Source organism: Ranitomeya imitator, chromosome 4 (assembly GCF_032444005.1).
Source record: "Ranitomeya imitator isolate aRanImi1 chromosome 4, aRanImi1.pri, whole genome shotgun sequence".
Classification (NCBI taxonomy): Eukaryota; Metazoa; Chordata; class Amphibia; order Anura; family Dendrobatidae; genus Ranitomeya; species Ranitomeya imitator.
In genome coordinates this window covers 400,758,037-400,778,510 of record NC_091285.1, presented here as the reverse complement: position 1 = coordinate 400,778,510, position 20,474 = coordinate 400,758,037, and the positions used below count along the sequence as shown (strand labels likewise).

Below are 20,474 nucleotides of genomic sequence, written 5' to 3'. Positions count from 1 at the left end.
TTGTAAAATCTTTTGTATATTTTTCATAAACACTGCTCCTTTTGGATTAAATATAAAACTTTTATAGTGCTATTCCTTTTGTTCTGTAAACTGTGCCTCAAAGCCATATGCTTCCTACCATGTGTGTTAGTCAGCCTGTAAAAATTGACTGGTGGTAGCGAGTAGTCTGGTGTTATTGTGGAGTTAGCGGTGATCATACGGGGGTATATACATATTCCATGCATTGGAATCAAAGGTCTATATACCATACGCTCACTGCTAAATTCCCGATAGCTGGCCTATTAGTGGTGATAGACTGCGGCTTCATTTGTTTATTGTTGGTCAATCATGTAATTGTTTGAACGATCGGGGACAGCAGAAAGCTGTTCAACACAAAGATCACAGCAGGTGGTTATGCGTGACCTTCCCAGGCTGTAAATCTTGACATCGGGTCTGTCCAAATTTGGGACCATATATTCAAAAACTGAAGTGGCATAGCTACCATAGTTCCATTATCAATGGAAGCAATGCTACTAGTGTAAACAGAAACTTAACAGTTTGCATTATCAAAACAACAAGGGTCAAAAATGGAAATGGAAAAAAATAAATAAAGGAAACAAGTAAATGATTACCTCCCTATTCATTATTTGTGATCATTTGTGATCTATTTGTGATAGAACAACTGATATGCTAGGTCTCCGATGAATCCCAGGCTAAACCAACATGGCAGTTATGCAGACATTCAGAAAGCCCCTTGCCATCATGACAACCATTCGGCTGCACTTTAGGCAGCAAGTGGGTAGAAGCCATCAGGGACCCACCTGTCAGACTAGTTTCTAGTGTGGCTCGTTAATCTGTGACTTTTAAATTAGGTCTTTAAAGAATTCCAGAGTCAAGCATATCCCTGGCTGAGATCAATCAGCTAGTACCCGATTCCACAAGGAGCGTTACAATCAGCTGTAAGGTTCACTTTAAGGGTATGTGCACACGTATTTTTTAGGGCTGCGGATTTTTTCGCAGCGGATTTCAGAAATCCGCAGGTAAAAGGTACTGCCTTTTACCTGCTGATTTACCGTGGTTTTTATGCGTAATTTGTGCAGATTCCACCTGCGTTACCATAAACTCCTTAAAAAATTCATCAGACCAAAAATCGTATACAATATATTTTTATTCAAATAAAGTCATAATAATTTCACCATAAACATATATATAGAAACCTTTATTAAAATCAAAAATGATAAAAAATATATACAGAATCAATAAAAACAATGATGGTATATTGAAATGCTTTTGTATGTATATGCATATAACCAACTACCTCAATAAGTGAGATTTTAATAGGGATTTGATAACTTTATATTTATTATTAATTGGATTAATTCTGTTTTATTTTACCACAATCCCTGTATGTGCAGGACAGGGCAAACCCAAACTGATTGGAATAAACGCATACATATGAAAAAAAATTCTTTTATATAATAAAGAAATTCATTGTCAATGTGAAATTAAATAACTAAAGTCATACAGAATACATTTGTAATAAAGGAGGCACATGCGATCCAAAAAATCAATATATAATTGTGAAAAAATATAAAAAAAATAGTGAAAAAAATATGTTAAATATATTATAAAAATTTTTTTTATATCAATCTCATATGTGCAGCACAAATAATAATTATAATAAAGTGTTATTTGAATATTGAATCCATGAATAATGTGCACAAATAAATAAATGCAACTAAAAAATATATGTTAAAAAATAAAACACAAGAATATGATGAAGTTTTAGATCACATATGTACCAGATACACCACACACATATAATGCAATAGTATATACGTTACACCAACCAGTATAGGAATGCCGCTGCCCCGCACACACCACTCCAACGCACGTTTCGCTCACCGCTTCGTCAGGGAGTGACGAAGCGGTGAGCGAAACGTGCGTTGGAGTGGTGTGTGCAGGGCAGCGGCATTCCTATACTGGTTGGTGTAACGTATATACTATTGCATTATATGTGTGTGGTGTATCTGGTACATATGTGATCTAAAACTTCATCATATTCTTGTGTTTTATTTTTTAACATATATTTTTTAGTTGCATTTATTTATTTGTGCACATTATTCATGGATTCAATATTCAAATAACACTTTATTATAATTATTATTTGTGCTGCACATATGAGATTGATATAAAAAAAAATTTTATAATATATTTTATATAACATTTTTTCACTATTTTTTTATATTTTTTCACAATTAATTATATATTGATTTTTTGGATCGCATGTGCCTCCTTTATTACATATGTATTCTGTATGACTTTAGTTATTTAATTTCACATTGACAATTAATTTCTTTATTATATAAAAGAAATTTTTTTTCATATGTATGCGTTTATTCCAATCAGTTTGGGTTTGCCCTGTCCTGCACATACAGGGATTGTGGTAAAATAAAACAGAATTAATCCAATTAATAATAAATATAAAGTTATCAAATCCCTATTAAAATCTCATTTATTGAGGTAGTTGGTTATATGCATATACATACAAAAGCATTTCAATATACCATCATTGTTTTTATTGATTCTGTATATATTTTTTTATCATTTTTGATTTTAATAAAGATAGATAGATATATATATATATATATATATTTATGGTGAAATTATTATGATTTTTTTTTTAATAAAAATATATTGTATACGATTTTTGGTCTGATGAATTTTTTAAGGAGTTTATGGTATATATATATATATATATATATATATATTCATTGACCAGATAGAATTAGATTTCTGGTATTCTTTTCTATATAGGTTTTTGTTCCACCTGCGTTACACCTTTAGATTCCTATAAAGGAGCAGGTGTAAACCGCAGCGAAATCCGCAGAAAGAATTGACATGCGGCGGAATGTAACCCGCAGCGTTTTCGTGCGTATTTTTCTGCAGCATGGGCACTGCGGATTGCATTTTTCATAGGTTTACATTGTACTGTAAACACATGGAAAGCTGCTGCGGACCCAGCAGCTGCAGATCCGCAGCAAAATCCGCAACGTGTGCACATAGCCCAAGTCTGTTATCAAAGTCAAAGGTTCAAATGCACACCTACCTTGCTGTACCAATGCAGACATGGCTGTACCACATCTGGATCATCAATGCCGTTGATTTCAACGTACCAAATACTAAAGTTAAAACTTGGACCCCATGACAACAGAGGCACTAAAACAAAACATAACAAGATTAGATAAAGAATTCTGACATGCCCTGTTTGGAAGCTGCAATTTAAGATTCAAGAACCATGAATGGTATTGCTTGCAGCTGTTGTAAGAGGAGCTTACCGAATACATATAAACCTTCCAGAGGAGCAATATAGTACACACAGCTATACGATGTCAAAATTAAATATACATACAGTGAGTACGGAAAGTATTCAGAGCCCCTTTACATTTTTCAATGGTTTCATTGCAGCCATTTGGTAAATTCAAAAAAGTTTATTTTTTTCACATTAATGTACACTCTGCACCCCACCTTGACTGAAAACAAACGTAAAAATTTTTGCAAATTTAATAAAAGAAAAACTGAAATATCACTGTCACAAGTATTCAGACCCTTTGCTCAGACACTCCTATCCAAGTCACATGCTGTCCATTTCCTTGTGATCCTCCTTGAGATGGTTCTCCTCTTTCATTGGAGTCCAGCTATGTTTAATTAAACGGATAGGACTTGATTTGGAAATGCACACACCTGTCTATATAAGACCTCACAGCTCACAGTACATCAGACCAAATGAGAATCATGAGGTCAAAGGAACTGGCCAAGGAGCTCGGAGACAATTGTGGCAGGGCACAGATCTGACCAAGGTTTCAACAGAATTTCTGCAGTACTTAAGGTTCCTAAGAGCACAGTGGCCTCCATAATCCTTAAATGGAAGAAGTGTGTAACCACCAGAACTCTTCCTAGACCTGGCCGTCCAGCCAAGCTGAGCAATCGTAGGAAAAGAGCCTTGGTGAGAGAGGCAAAGAAGAACCCCAAGATCACTGTGGCTGAGCTCCAGAGATGCAGTAGGGAGATGGGAGAAAGTTCCACAAAATCAACTATCACTGCAGCCCTCCACCAGTCAGGCCTTTAAGGCAGAGTGGCCCGACAGAAGCCTCTTCTCAGTACAAGACATATGAAAGCACACAATTTGCTAAAAAAAAAAAAAAAAACACATGAAGGACTTCCCACACTAAGAAATATGATTCTCTGGTCTGATGAGATGAAGATAGACACATGCGTTAACGGGGCTGCTGTTAATGCAAGTGCCGATGTGTCATCGCGCTAGCGCAGATAGAGCTTGCAGATGCTCTATCTACGCTAGCAGTGACGGACCCGGAAACGCTGCAGCCCGCGTCCCAGGGTCCGTGACTCAATGACAGCACATCGCTAGCGCACGCCCATTGTGGGCATGCACTAGCGATGGCGTCCGACATAGGAATTAATGGCGGCGTTAACGGACTACGTTGCACCGCGTTATGCCACGGTGTAACGTAGTCCGTCTAACGGACGCCCATAACGAAGTGTGAACCCCGCCTAAGCGGTATGTGTGGAGAAAACCAGGCACTACTCATCACCTGCCCAATACAATCACAAAAGTGAAACATGGTGGTGGCAGCATCATGCTATGGGGGTGTTTTTAAGCTGCAGGGACAGGATGACTGGTGGTCATTGAAGGAAACATGAATGTGGCCAACTACAAAGATATCCTAGAGGAGAACCTCTTCCAGAGTGCTCTGGACCTCAGACTTGGGCGAAGGTTCACCTTCCAACAAGACAATGACCATAAGCACACAGCTAAAATAACAAAGGAGACGCTTCAGAACAACTCTGTGACCATTCTTGACTGGCTCAGCCAGAGCCCTGACTTAAACCCAATTGAGCATCTCTAGAGAGACCTGAAAATGGTGTCCACCAACATTCACCACCCAACCTGATGGAACTAGAGAGGATCTGCAAGGAAGAATGGCAGGGGATTCCCAAATCAAGGTGTGAAAAACTTGTTGCATCATTCCCAAGAAGGCACATGGCTGTACTAGCTCAAAAGGGTGCTTCTACTCAGTACTGCGCAAAAGGTCTGAATACTTTTGACCATGTGATATTTCAGGTTTTTCTTTTTTCATGCAGAGTGTACAGTAATGAGAAATTTTTTTTTTAACTTTTTTGAATTTACCAAATGGCTTCAATGAAACAGTGAAAAATTTAAAGGGGTCTGAATACTTTCCGTACTCACTGTACATCTGTATGCATACAGCGGCTGAAAAAAGTATTGAACACATACATTTCCTTATTAAATATATTTCTAAAGTTGCTATTAACAAGATATTCTCACCAGATGTCAGTAACAACCCATCCAATCCACACAAATTAATCAAACTATAGATGTCCATAAATTAAGTTGCGTAATAATGAGAATTGACACAGGAAAAAAGTATTGAACACTTACTGAAACTTAGTACTTCACACAAAAGCCTTTGTTGATGATCACAGCTTCAAGACACCTCCTGAATGGAGAAACTAGTCACATACATCACTCAGGTGGCATTTTTTTCCCCATTCCTCAACACAAACACTTAAAATCCTGAAGGTTCCGTGGGCTCCTATGAACTCTGAGCTTTAGTTCCTTCCATAAGTTTTCTATTGGATTCAGGTCAAGTGATTGGCTGGGCCATCCAAGCAGCTTTATTTTCTCTCTCGAACAAATTTAGTTTGCTTCGATGTGTATTTGGTTTCTTGTTTTGTTGAAATGTTATTGTTGTTCGCCCTCCCTCATCCATCCTCCTCATTCGAAGAAAGCCACAGATCTCCTATTAAGAATGTCTTGGTACATTTGTCCATTCATCCATCCTTCAATTAAGTTTGCCACTGCCATATACTAAAAAACTGCCCCATACCATGATGTTCCCACCTCCAAACTTCACTGTTTGTATGATGTTTTCAGGGTTATAGGCAGTGCCTTTTGACCTCCAAAGACTTAAAATTTTGGTCTCATCTGACCAGACTATATTCTTCAAGTATTTCACAAGCTCATTGTTGAGCAAACTAAACACGCAAGATTTTTGTTCAGCAAAGGAGTCTTGCGCACACACAGGCTATGAAGGTACATAGTTTTCTTTGAAACAATTGTACAACCTGATTCCAGGTCTTTCTGTAGTTCTCCACAGGTGGTCCATGGCTCTGACAACTCATCTGATAACTTCGCACGCCTCCTCTTGTCTTGCAGGGAGCAAATGGTTGTGGACTGTTCATAGTGAAATGATGTTCTTTCCACTTCAGAAATATGGCCGCAACAGTGCTCACTGGAACCTTCAGTAGTTTAGAAATTCTTCTATAACCTACACCACGAGTATGTTTTGCTATAAGGTTGTGAATAACTTGAGACAGATCACTGGTTTTAACGATCAGGAGATGTTTCTTGTGTGGCACCTTGGTAATGAGACTTTATAGGTCATCAGTGAAAAATATTAGCTTTTTCAACTAAGTGACAGGATTGCCTTCTCAGGACTGATAGATTTCAGATGGTGTCATGGCTTTTTTCACCTCACATGTTCAATACTTCTTCCCTGTTTAATTTCTCATTATTACACAACTTATTTTATGGACATCTATGGTCGGATTTCTTTGCCTGTGTGGAGGGAATGGTTTGTTACTGACAGCTGGTAAGAATTTCATGTCAGTAGCACGTTTAGAAATACATTTACTTAAAACATTGGTGTTGTGTTAAATACTTATTTCACCCGCTATCAAAATCAATTTATCAAGCAATGCAAATTTTAAAAAAATATGACAGGATTCAAACGAAATACCTATTTTAATGAAACGGCACGGGAACATCTGCTCGTCAATTTTATGCTTCAATGTGAAGGTCTCCTTGTTATAATCATTCTTTAGGCCACTGAAATAGGAATTTTTTATATACACTGGGTTAGTGAAAGAATACAAGCCTAGAGATGGCATAATGTGGCATTAAATTCAGTTATGGCTTTTGTAACTACTCATGTAACAATACTGTCTACAAAGCAGAGAGCAGGCAGAGGGACTGGTGGAGTCATCACTGCTTACTTCTGTACAGACTATGCTGTAGTAACAACCAATGATGGGGAGTGACTTGGAGTCAAAGTCCAAAAAAACATTCATATAAAAAAAAAAAATATATATAAAAATTATGTATCACAAAAACATGATAATACAAAAGTAGTGACTGCATAAGATGTCACAAAAATTCAGTCTCACACAGAAAAGTGTAGGGCATGGGTAAGTGGGTATGACCTAGTATCCCTATCAACAGGGTATGCCAAGAATCTAATATCCATAATTTTAAGGAAATAGACCTAGGGATAATAGATGGTGTCACGCAGTAATGACCTATTGAGAGGTCTCACAGTAGTATTAGGTGCATACTGCACGCATCCAGTGGTATCCGAAAAAGTAGACAAATAATGTAACTTATATTAATCCAGTAAAAGTATAAAGAAGCAAAAAATAAACCACCTAATTGAAGATGTAAATAGGGGATTAATTCATGATGCGGTCCCCAAAGGAAGCCCATGCACGTTGGAGCTACCTTTTCGTTGTGCTCTCTCACAATGGTAACTATGGAAGTAACGACTTCCGGAAGAAGCAGCGCCCTGCCGGCCAGCGTCGGAGCAGAGAGCCCCTCATCGGGAGGAGGCGGCTCTACCCAGGAGCACCGCTTAACTGGTTGCTGTGGCACCCCCTCCCCCCTTCCCGAGAGTTAGCCTTGGGCCTTCTTGATCGGGAGAAGGATTAGCTGCGCCACACGATCCCCCTGAGCCCATCCGGTAAGCTCCTGCGCTTCTCTCTTGTGCATCCCTCCATGCAGGGGCAGGAAAGAACAATGAGGGAGGTGAATGGGGAGGGGCCGGTTAACCGCTCATGTGTTTCCTGGCCCTGTAAGGAGGAGGAAGGCGACGATCTCTAAGGTGCGGTCAGGAGGGACATCCTCGAAAAGTTAATTTCAGTTCTTCAATACAAAAAGTCAATCTCATATTAAAGAGTAATTACAAACAGTGGTCTATTTCAAGTGCATTTCTGTTAATGTTGATGATCATGGCATACAGCCAACGAAAACCCAAACGTCATTATCTCAGTAAAATGAGAATACTTTATAACACCAGCTTGAAAAATGATTTTAAAAAACAGAAATGTTGGCCTACTGAAATGTTCAGTAAATGCATTCAATACTTGGTCGCAGCTCATTTTGCATCAATTACTGCATCAATGCCGCGTGGCATGGAGATCAGCCTGTGGCGCTTCTGAGGTGTTATGGAAGCCCAGGTTGGTTAGATAGCAGCCTTCAGCTCATCTGCATTGTTGGGTTTGGTGTCTCATCTTCTTCTTGACAATACCTCAAATTCTCTATGGGGTTAAGGTCAGGCGAGTTTGATGGCAAATCAAGCACAGTGATACTGTTTTTATATCAGGTATTGGTACTTTTGGCAGTGTGCCAAGTCCTGCTGGAGAATGAAATTTCCATCTCCAAAAAGCTTGTTGGCAGAGGGAAGCATGAAGTGCTCTAAAATTTCCTGGTAGACGGCTGCACTGACTTTGGTCTTGATAAAACACAGTGGACCTACCCCAGCAGATGACATGGCTCACCAAACATCACTGATTGTCGAAGTTTCACAGTAGACTTTAACCAGCTTGGATTGCGTGCCCCTACTCATCCTCCAGACTCTGGGACCTTAATTTCCAAATGAAATGCTAAATTAATTTCATCTGAAAACACCACCTTGGACCACTGAACAACAGTTCAATTCTTGTTCTTCTTGGCCCAGGTAAGACTCTTCTGGCGTCGTCTATTGGTCATGAGTGGCTTGACAAGAAATGAGACACTTGTAGCCCATGTCCTGGATATGTCTGTGTGATGTGGTTCTTGAAGAAATGACTCCAGCTGCAGTCCACTCCTTGTGAATCTACCCCAAATTTTTGAATGCCCTTTTCTTAATCGTTTAAAGGCTGCAGTTATCCCGGTTGCTTGTTAATTTTTCCTACCACACTTTTTCCTTCCACTAAACTTTCCATTAATATGAACAGCCAGCTTCTTTAGCAACAACCTTTTGTGACTTATCCTCCTTGTGGAGTGTGTCAATGACTGCTTTCTAGACATCTGTCAAGTCAGCAGTCTTCCCCATGATTGTGGAGCCTACTGAAAGACTAAGGGACCTTTTTAAAACAATAGGAATCCTTTGCAGGTGTTTTTTGTTAATTATTCTAATTTACTGAGATAATGACTTTGGTTTTCATTGGCTGTAAGCCATAATCATCAATATTAACAAACACTTGAAATAGATCACTCTGTTTGTAATGACTATATAATACACGAGTTTCACTTTTTGTATTGAAGAACTGAAATAAATTAATTAGAATATCAAAAAGTTTAGTGAGAAGCACTTGTATAGCAAAGCATCTATCACAAGTAGATAGCTCAGCTCGTGAGCCCCGTTCCATACTTATGAATTCCGGCGGTAACATACACGTGTCATTTTGTGTAAATGGTTAATCATAGAAAAGTAAACAAGAGGTTGTCCCAGAAGAAAGCACATGAAAGGAAATGCATTATTTAAAAGATGTATTTTATTTAAAGGGTTATTCCCACTGCAGACTGTCTAGGCTGGAAAATTAATAGCTCCATCCAGGTTCCAACCACTGAAGGAGGAGTTATGGAAACAGGCGAAAGAAGCTGGGCTAGTTAGAAATTATTGGGCGTTAGAAAAACAACATAGCTCAAACGTTCTTGACAGTTTCCGTAGCTCCACCTGCAAAAATCAGAGTGGGTACAAGTTATTCACAACTGAGACACAAGAAAAACATAACAAAACCCTTTAAACAGGGGTTTTATCATAAATAGGGATGAGCGAACGTGTTCGGTGAAACCCTTATCACTTGAGTATCACGAAGCTTATTACTCGGCGAGCATTAGGCGGTGCAAAATTTAAAACTCAAACCCCACCCAGCATGTTTGGCGCCTGTTACACAGCCAATAAACATGCGGGGATTGACTGTGCGTCACTGTAATGCAGTAGCCATCTTGGTAGTGGCATGACTGATTGGCTGGGCGTGTGACTTCACCAGGGGTCATATAAGAACAGGCGCCGCACACAGACGTCATTGCACAGCTCTGAGACCGTTCGTATTGGAGGGAGAGATAACTTGTCCAGGCCTGTGTGTGAACAGTATAACGAATATAACTAATCAGTTTTGTAGAGCTGATGCTGAACCATCATACTAACAGCCCTTCAAATCGTGAGAGAGAAAGAAAGTGAGTGTGAGAGGCACTTGCAGGAGCAATGGCAGGATGCAGTCTGTAGACTGGGATTAGGGCTTTGCAATCACTTGCCAAATATACAGCTGCAGCTTTTTTTCATATACGTGAGTAAAATATTGAATATATTGTGTGATTCATCGAATTCTGCCAGAAGCAGGGTCACTTACAGCCAGGCTGTAAATCGGACGTCAAGTAGTAGGTGGAGGCAGTCCCGCCAGCATACCGAGGAAGGAGATGAAAAAGCAGACACCTGAAGAGGATTACTGTATTACCTTCCTTATAATTTTTTACTGGCGTTGCACTTTGTGCAAAGCCTTTATGAGTATAGGCGTACAGCAACTACACTTTAAAAAAATATTTAAATGAGGCCCACCAGTTGTTGTAGAAGTACATAAACTACACTTTAAAAATATTTATTTTCCAAATTTATTTCTGGAGTCAATTAATCATCCAGTTCAACGTGGTTATTGGTACATTAAGGTGATATGTAAAACTCCAAAAACGCGTCTAAAAATGGGTCCGTATTCTAGAGTTTTACATGTTCTTGGGTAAAATTCGGTGGTATCTAGCCCTCCAAAAGATACTTCATAATGTATTGGTATTCTATTGCTCGTCCACAGAGTGTTGTGTCTTCTTGGGTACATTTCGGGGGTATGTACAGTGCTCAAAAAAAAAAAAAAAAAAAGAGAGGGAACACTTAAACACCACAATGTAACTCCACGTCAATCACACTTCTGTGAAATCAACCTGTCCAGTTATGAAGCAACACCTGTCCGAGTATGAATCAATTTCTCCTGCTGTTGTGCAAATGGAACAGACAACAAGTAGAAATTATAGTTAATTAGCAAGACATCCCTTATAAAGGACCGGTTCTGCAGGTGATGACCATAGACCATTTCTTTGTTCTTATCCTTTTTTGGCTGTTTTGGTCACTTCTGTCATTGCTCTCACCCCTAGAGGTACAGTAGCATGAGGCGGTGTCTACTGTACAACCCACATAAGTTGCTCAGGCAGTGCAGCTCATCCAATCCAGAAATGGCACATCAATGCGAGCAGTGGCAAAAAGGGAAGCTGTGTCTGTCAGGACAGTGTCCAGAACATGGAACAGATACCAGGAGACAGACAAGTACACCAGAAGACATGGAGGGGGCCAAAGGAGGGCATCAAACCACCAGCAGTACAGCTACCCCCTCCTTTGTGCAAAGAGCAACAAGAGGAGCAGTGCCAGAGCCCTGAAAAACGACCTCCAGCAGGCCACTAACATCCATGTGTCTGCTCAAACTGTCAGAAAAAGACTTCATGAGGGTGGTATAAGGGCCTGACGTCCACAAGTGGGTGTTGTGCTTAAAGCCCAACACACCACAGGGCAATTGGCATTTGCCAGAGAACACGAAGATTGGCAGATTCGACATTGGTGCCATTGGGTTCTTCACAGTAAAAAGCAGGTTCACACTGAGTACATGTGACAGTCTGAAGATGCAGTGGAGAACATTCTGATGCCTGCAACATCTTCCAGCATGACCGGTTTGGCAGTGGGTCAGTAATGGCGTGGGGTGGCATTTCTTTGGAGGGCTGCACAGCCCTCCATGTGCTAGCCGGAGGTACCCTGACTGCCATTAGGTGCCGGGATAAGATCCTCATGCCCATGGTGAGACCATATGCAGGTACAGATGACCCAGAGTTCCTTATGATGCATGACAATGCTAGGCCTCATATGGCTTACGTTTGTCAGGAGTTCCTGCACGCTAAATAAAAATAATAATTTATTTATATAGCGCCAACATATTCCACAGCGCTTTACAAATTATAGAGTGGACTTATACAAACAATAGACATTACAGCATAACAGAAATCACAGTTCAAAATAGATACCAAGAGGAATGAGGGGCCCTGCTCACAAGCTGAGGAAGAGGCATTGACGCCATGGACTGGCCTGCCTGTTCCCCAGACCTGAATACAATCGAGCACATCTGGGACAAAATGTCTTGTTCCATTCACCAACGCCACATTGCACCAGACTGTCCAGGATTTGATTGATGCTTTAAACCATGTCTGGGAGGAGATCCCTTTAGAGAACATACGCCGCCTTATCAGGACTGTCCCCAGGCATTGCAGGGAGATCATACAGGCACATGGACGTAACCCACACACTACTGAACATCATATCCTTGTCTTGAGGCATTTCCACTGAAGTTGGATCAGCCTGTAATTTGATTTTACACTTTGATTTTGAGTATCATTCTAAATCCAGACCTCCATGGGATATTAATTTTGATTTACATTGATCATTTTTATGTTATATTGATCTCAACACATTCCACTATGTAATGGATAAAGATTTGCAAAGGAAACATTTCAGCTATATCTAGTATGTGGTATTTTAGTGTTCCCTTTAATTTTTTGAGCAGTGTATATAACATTACAAAAAAGCACTGAGAAATTTGCCTGGATTCAACTACTCCATACAGTTTTACGTGCTTTGTTACATTTCGGTGTTATGTAAAACTCAAAAAACTTGAATAAATGTTTAGGGATTCAATGATTGATACATACAGTGTAATGTGCATTGTGTAAAACTACAGGGGGGTTAAGATTTTAGAAGTCAATTCAATTGGTACAGTTCAAAATATTTCTGATAAAAAATTGACTTGTTATACAGTGGGGAAAAAGGTATTTAGTCAGCCACCAGTTGTGCAAGTTCTCCCACTTAAAAAGATGAGAGGCCTGTAATTGACATCATAGGTAGACCACAACTATGAGAGTCAAAATGAGAAAACAAATCCAGAAAATCACCTTGTCTGATTTGGGAAGATTTTCCCAATTATGGTGGAAAATAAGTATTTCGTCATTAACAAAAATTAATCTCAATATTTTGTTACATATCCTTTGTTGGCAATGATACGTCAAACGTTTTCTGTAAGCCTTCACAAGGTTGGCACACACTGTTGGTGGTATGTTGGCCCATTCCTCCATGCAGATCTCCTCTAGATCAGTGATGTTTTGGGCCTGTCTCTGGGCAATACGGACTTTCAACTCCCTCCAAAGGTGTTCTCTGGGGTTAAGATCTGGAGATTGGCTAGGCCACTCCAGGACCTTCATATGCTTCTTACAAAGCCACTCCTTCGTTGCTCTGACAGTGTGCTTGGGATCATTATCATGCTGAAAAACTCATCCACATTTCATCTTCAGTGCACTTGCTGATGGAAGGAGGTTTGCACTCAAAATGTTTCACAATACATGGCCCCATTCATTCTTTCATGTACACGGATCAGTCGTCCTGGTCCCTTTCCAGAGAAAACCTCAAAGCATGATGTTGCCACCCCCATGCTTCACAGTAGGTATGGTGTTCTTTGGATGCAACTCAGCATTCTGTCTCCTCCAAACACGACATTTTGTTTCCACCAAACAGTTCTACTTTGTTTTTATCAGACCATATGACATTCTCCCCAATACTCTTCTGGATAATCCAAATGCTTTCTAGCAAACTTAGGCTACTTTCACTCTGGCGTTTCTTGCCAGACGTCGCAATGCGTCGTTTATGGCAAAAAACGCATCCTGCAAAGTTGTTTGCAGGATGCGTTTTTGCCCCATAGATTAACATTAGCGACGGTTGCGCCGTGTTGTGGCGGACCGCCGGGAGCAAAAAACGTTAAATGTTACGTTTTTTGCTCCTGACTGATCGCCTTTTCCGACCGCGCATGCGCGGCCGGAACTCCGCCCCCACCTCCACGCACCTCACAATGGGGCAGCGGATGCGCCGGAGAAATGCATCCGCTGCACCCGTTGTGCAGTGCGTCAAACGCCAGCGTCGGAATCTCTGCCCGACGCACTGCGACGGGGAGATTCCGACGCTAGTGTGAAAGTAGCCTTAAGACAGGCCCAGACATGTACTAGCTTAAGCAGGGGGACACGTCAGGCACTGCAGCATCAGATTTCCTGGCGGCGTAATATGTTACTGATGGTAGTTTTTGTTACGGAGGTCCCAGCTCTATGCAGGTCTTTCACTAGGTGCCCTGTGTGGTTCTGGGATTTTTGCTCAATCACCGTTCTTGTGATCATTTGGACCCCATGGGGTGAGATCTTGCGTGGGAGCACCAGATCGAGGGAGATCAGTAGTCTCGTATGTCTTCCATTATCTTATTATTGCACTCACAGTTGATTTCATCACACCAAGCTGCTTCCTTACTGCAGATTCAGTCTTCCCAGCCTTCTACAGGGCTACAATTTTGTTTCTGGTGTCCTTCGACAGCTTTTTGGTCTTCACCATAGTGGAGTTTGGAGTGTGACTGAGGTTGTGGACAGGTGTCTTTTATACTGGTAACAAGTTCAAACAGGTGCCATTACTACAGGTAATGAGTGGAGGACAGAGGAGCCTCTTACAGGTCTGTGAGAGCCAGATATCATGCATTTGTTTATGTGACCTAATACTTATTTTCCACCATAATTTGCTAAATAAATCTTGCCAAATCAGACAAGGTGATTTTCTGGATTTGTTTTCTCATTTTAACTCTCATAGTTGTGGTCTACCTGTGATGTCAATTAAAGGCCTCGCTCATCTTTAACCCCTTCATGACCCAGCCTATTTTGACCTTAAAGACCTTGCCGTTTTTTGCAATTCTGACCAGTGTCCCTTTATGAGGTAATAACTCAGGAACGCTTCAACGGATCCTAGCGCTTCTGAGATTGTTTTTTCGTGACATATTGGGCTTCATGTTAGTGGTAAATTTAGGTCAATAAATTCTGCGTTTATTTGTGATAAAAACGGAAATTTGGCGAAAATTTTGAAAATTTCGCAATTTTCACATTTTGAATTTTTATTCTGTTAAACCAGAGAGATATGTGACACAAAATAGTTAATAAATAACATTTCCCACATGTTTACTTTACATCAGCACAATTTTGGAAACAAAATTTTTTTTTGTTAGGAAGTTATAAGGGTTAAAATTTGACCAGCGATTTGTCATTTTTACAACGAAATTTACAAAACCATTTTTTTTAGGGACCACCTCACATTTGAAGTCAGTTTGAGGGGTCTATATGGCTGAAAATACCCAAAAGTGACACCATTCTAAAAACTGCACCCCTCAAGGTACTCAAAACCACATTCAAGAAGTTTATTAACCCTTCAGGTGCTTCACAGCAGCAGAAGCAACATGGAAGGAAAAAATGAACATTTAACTTTTTAGTCACAAAAATTATCTTTTAGCAACAATTTTTTTATTTTCCCAATGGTAAAAGGAGAAACTGAACCACGAAAGTTGTTGTCCAATTTGTCCTGAGTACGCTGATACCTCATATGTGGGGGTAAACCACTGTTTGGGCGCACGGCAGGGCTTGGAAGGGAAGGAGCGCCATTTGACTTTTTGAATCAAAAATTGGCTGCACTCTTTAGCGGACACCATGTCACGTTTGGAGAGCCCCCGTGTGCCTAAAAATTGGAGCTCCCCCACAAGTGACCCCATTTTGGAAACTAGACCCCCCAAGGAACTTATTTAGATGCCTAGTGAGCACTTTAAACCCTCAGGTGCTTCACAAATTGATCTGTAAAAATGAAAAAGTACTTTTTTTTCACAAAAAAATTCTTTTAGCCTCAATTTTTTCATTTTCACATGGGCAACAGGATAAAATGGATCCTAAAATGTGTTGGGCAATTTCTCCTGAGTACGCCGATACCTCATATGTGGGGGTAAACCACTGTTTGGGCACATGGTAAGGCTCGGAAGGGAAGGAGCGCCATTTGACTTATTGAATGAAAAATTATTTCCATCGTTAGCGGACACCATGTCGCGTTTGGAGAGCCCCTGTGTGCCTATGCATTGGAGCTCCCCCACAAGTGACCCCATTTTGGAAACTAGACCCCCCAAGGAACTTATCTAGATGCATATTGAGCACTTTAAACCCCCAGGTGCTTCACAGAAGTTTATAACGCAGAGCCATGAAAATAAAAAATAAATTTTCTTTCCTCAAAAATGATTTTTTAGCCTGGAATTTCCTATTTTGGCAAGGATAATAGGAGAAATTGGACCCCAAATATTGTTATCCAGTTTGTCCTGAGTACGCTGATACCCCATATGTGGGGGTAAACCACTGTTTGGGCGCACGGCAGGGCTCGGAAGGGATGGCACGCCATTTGGCTTTTTAAATGGAAAATTAGCTCCAATCATTAGCGGACACCATGTCACGTTTGGAGAGCCCCTGTGTGCCTAAACATTGGAGATCCCCCAGAAATGACCCCATTTTGGAAACTAGACCCCCAAAGGAACTAATCTAGATGTGTGGTGAGGACTTTGAACCCCCAAGTGCTTCACAGAAGTTTATAACGCAGAGCCATGAAAATAAAAATAAAAAATTATTTTCTCAAAAATGATCTTTTAGCCTGCAATTTTTTATTTTACAAAGGGTAACAGGAGAAATTTGACCCCAAAAGTTGTTGTCCAGTTTCTCCTGAGTACGCTGATACCCCATATTTGGGGGTAAACCACTGTTTGGGCACATGCCGGGGCTCGGAAGTGAAGTAGTGACATTTTGAAATGCAGACTTTGATGGAATGCTCTGTGGGCGTCACGTTGCGTTTGCAGAGCCCCTGATGTGGCTTAACAGTAGAAACCCCCCACAAGTGACCCCATTTTGGAAACTAGACCCCGAAAGGAACTAATCTAGATGTGTGGTGAGCACTTTGAACCCCCAAGTGCTTCACAGAAGTTTATAATGCAGAGCCGTGAAAATAATAAATACGTTTTCTTTCCTCAAAAATGATGTTTTAGCAAGCATTTCTTTATTTTCACAAGGGTAACAGGAGAAATTGGACCCCAGTAATTGTTGCGCAGTTTGTCCTGAGTACGCTGGTACCCCATATGTGGGGGTAAACCACTGTTTGGGTGCACGTCGGGGCTCGGAAGTGAGGGAGCACCATTTGACTTTTTGAATACAAGATTGGCTGGAATCAATGGTGGCGCCATGTTGCGTTTGGAGACCACCTGATGTGCCTAAACAGTGGAAACCCCTCAATTCTAACTCCAACACACCCCTAACCCTTATCCCAACTGTAGCCGTAACCCTAATCACAACCCTAACCCCAACACACCCGTAACCCCAACACACCCCTAGCCCTAACCACAACCCTAATTCCAACCCAACCCTAGCCCTAAGGCTATGTGCCAACGTTGCGGATTCGTATGAGATTTTTCAGCACCATTTTTGAAAAATCCGCGGGTAAAAGGCACTGCGTCTTACCTGCGGATTTACCGCGGATTGCCAGTGTTTTTTGTCCGGATTTCACCTGCGGATTCCTATTGAGGAACAGGTGTAAAACGCTGCGGAATCCGCACAAAGAATTGACATGCTGCGGAAAATACAACGCAGCGTTCCCGCGCGGTATTTTCCGCACCATGGGCACAGCGGATTTGGCTTTCCATATGTTTACATGGTACTGTAAACCTGATGGAACACTGCTGCGCAGCCAAATCCGCACCGTGTGCACATAGCCTAATTCTAAAGGTATGTGCACACGCTGCGGAAAATGCTGCGGATCCGCAGCAGTTTCCCATGAGTTTACAGTTCAATGCAAACCTATGGAAAACAAAAATCGCTGTACACATGCTGCAGAAAAACTGCACGGAAACGCAGCGGTTTACATTCCGCAGCATGTTGCTTCTTTCTGCGGATTCCGCAGCGGTTTTACAACTGCTCAAATAGAAAATCGCTGTTGTAAAACCGCATTGAAATGCGCAGGAAAAACATGGTAAATCCGCCATAAATCCGCAGCGGTTTAGCACTGCGGATTTATCAAATCCGCAGCGGAAAAATCCGCAGAGGACCAGAATATGTGTGCACATTCCTAACCCTACCCCTAACCCTAACCCTACCCCTACCCCTAATTCTTACCCCAACCTTAGTGGAAAAAAAAAAATTTTTTTATTTTCCCTACCTATGGGGGTGACAAAGGGGGGGGGTCATTTACTTTTTTTTTTATTATTTTGATCACTGAGATATAACCTATCTCAGTGATCAAAATTCACTCTGGAACGAATCTGCCGGCCGACAGATTCGGCGGGCGCACTGCACATGCGCCCGCCATTTTGGAAGATGGCGGCGCCCAGGAAAGAAGACGGACGGTCCCCGGGAGGCCAGGTAAGTATAAGGGGGGGGGGAGATCAGGGCACGGGGGGGGCGTCGGAGCACGGGGGGGGGTGGATCGGAACACGGGGGGGTGGATTGGAGCACGGAGTGGGGGATCGCTGTGCGGGCGGGTGGATCGGAGCACGGGGGGGGGATCGCTGTGCGGGAGGGGGGGGATCGCTGTGCGGGGGGTGGGATCAGAGTGCGGGGGGTTTGTTTGGAGCACGGGGGGTGTGATTGGAGCACGGGGGGAGCGGGCAGGAGGACGGGGGGAGCGGAGCACAGGACCGAGGGGAGCGGACCACAGATCGGGGGGCTGGGGGGGCCGATCGGAGGGGTGGGGTGGGTGCACATTAGTGTGTCCAGCCATGGCCGATGATATTGCAGCATCGGCCATGGCTGGATTGTAATATTTCACCATTTTTTAGGTGAAATATTACAAATCGCTCTGATTGGCAGTTTCACTTTCAACAGCCAATCAGAGCGATCGTAGCCACGAGGGGGTGAAGCCACCCCCCCTGGGCTAAACTACCACTCCCCCTGTCCCTGCAGATCGGGTGAAATGGGAGTTAACCCTTTCACCCGGCCTGCAGGGACGCGATCTTTCCATGACGCATATGCTGCGTCATGGGTCGGAATGGCACCGACTTTCATGACGCAGCGTATGCGTCAAAGGTCGGGAAGGGGTTAAGTGGGAAAACTTGCACAATTGGTGGCTGACTAAATACTTTTTCCCCACTATATACTGTAGGACTTGCTTTGTGTGAAATTTTGTTGGTCTGAAATAAAAAAAAAAATTGGCCTGCCACAGGTGTATACTTTCTAAAAATAATTAATGAGGCAATTCAGTTGGTGCCTTCAAGGGTGTATAGATGACCCCACTTGTAATTTTTGGAAGGCTCTGCACTCTGCATAACTAAGGATTGTAGGAGTACCACAACTATATTTTCCTCACTATTTCAATGAGGTACAACAGTTGGTGCCTTCAAGGTTGTATGGATGACATTGCTTGTAATTTTTGGAAGGCATTGTGCTTAGTGCAAAGCTTTTGAGTCTAGTAGTAACACTACAAGACATTTTGAACAAAATGTGTATTATGCCCACCCTTTATGTCTCATACAGGGTGTATCCAAGTCCCTCTTGCATGACATTTTTGGCAGTTCTTGCTTCCTTCATAAATTATACTGACATTTCCAATTTTTTTTTACTTAAAGTTTAAATTTTGGTTTACTTTAAATAAAAAATTAATCATTTTTAAATGTTGCCTTATACAAGTCATTGTACAGGAAATAATATTTCTTACCATTTTCTCCCATGTAAACTCCAATTCATTGCTTTTGTATTTTTTTTTTTTTTATGTTTTTTGTCAGTCCTTAAAGAGGAGTAAAAGTGTGACGCCATTGTTCTCAGCCGTGATCTGGGAGTCAAAGATGCTTCAAGGGGTCCCGATGCTGATCTTCATTCAGCACTTTTTACATACATTTCAATATTTTCACTGCCTCCTCTCTTTGTAGGGTCCGCCAGAAATATGCTAAGATTTCCCATCGACTCCCATTATACTAGTTACTCGAAAAAGAGCATTTGAGCATTAGGAATTGCTTGGCTCGAGAAACGAGCATTTTATTACTCGCTCATCTCTTATTATAAATCCTATCTTTAAATGATTTATCGTGTTTATTTATAAAGGTTTTGACATATTCCAGGTATACTTTGTTCCAATCAATATTGTAATTGAGTAGTCATCTCATCACTAAAAAGTAGGCATGTTAAGGGGATACTCTGAGAACATTTATGTACTGTTCCCGTACTCATCTACTATATAATTGCCGAAGGGTTTTTCCGTCTGTCTGTCTGTCTCTGTCCTGGAAATCCCGCGTCTCTGATTGGCGGCCTCGACCAATCAGCGACAGGCAGAGCGACGATGATGTCATAATGGTTGCCATGGCAACGATGTCAAAGGTTGCCTCGACCAATCAACGACAGGCACAGTCTGCCACGAATTCCGGAATCATCATTGTCCATATACTACGGGGACATGCATATTCTAGAATAC

The 20,474-nt window shown here is 41.5% G+C and overlaps 1 protein-coding gene across 2 annotated transcripts in view; it reads right to left on the bottom strand.

Moving 5' to 3' along the window:
• Window positions 1–20,474, bottom strand: part of MKLN1 (muskelin 1) — a 195,224-nt gene that overhangs the window by 72,926 nt on the left and 101,824 nt on the right. For both annotated transcript variants that reach the window (XM_069765349.1, XM_069765350.1), the window contains exons 4-5: window positions 6,822–6,910; window positions 3,089–3,198 (exon numbers count right to left, since the gene is read on the bottom strand). In XM_069765349.1, coding sequence (XP_069621450.1) covers window positions 3,089–3,198; window positions 6,822–6,910 — 199 coding nt within the window. The remainder of the gene's footprint in view (window positions 1–3,088; window positions 3,199–6,821; window positions 6,911–20,474) is intronic.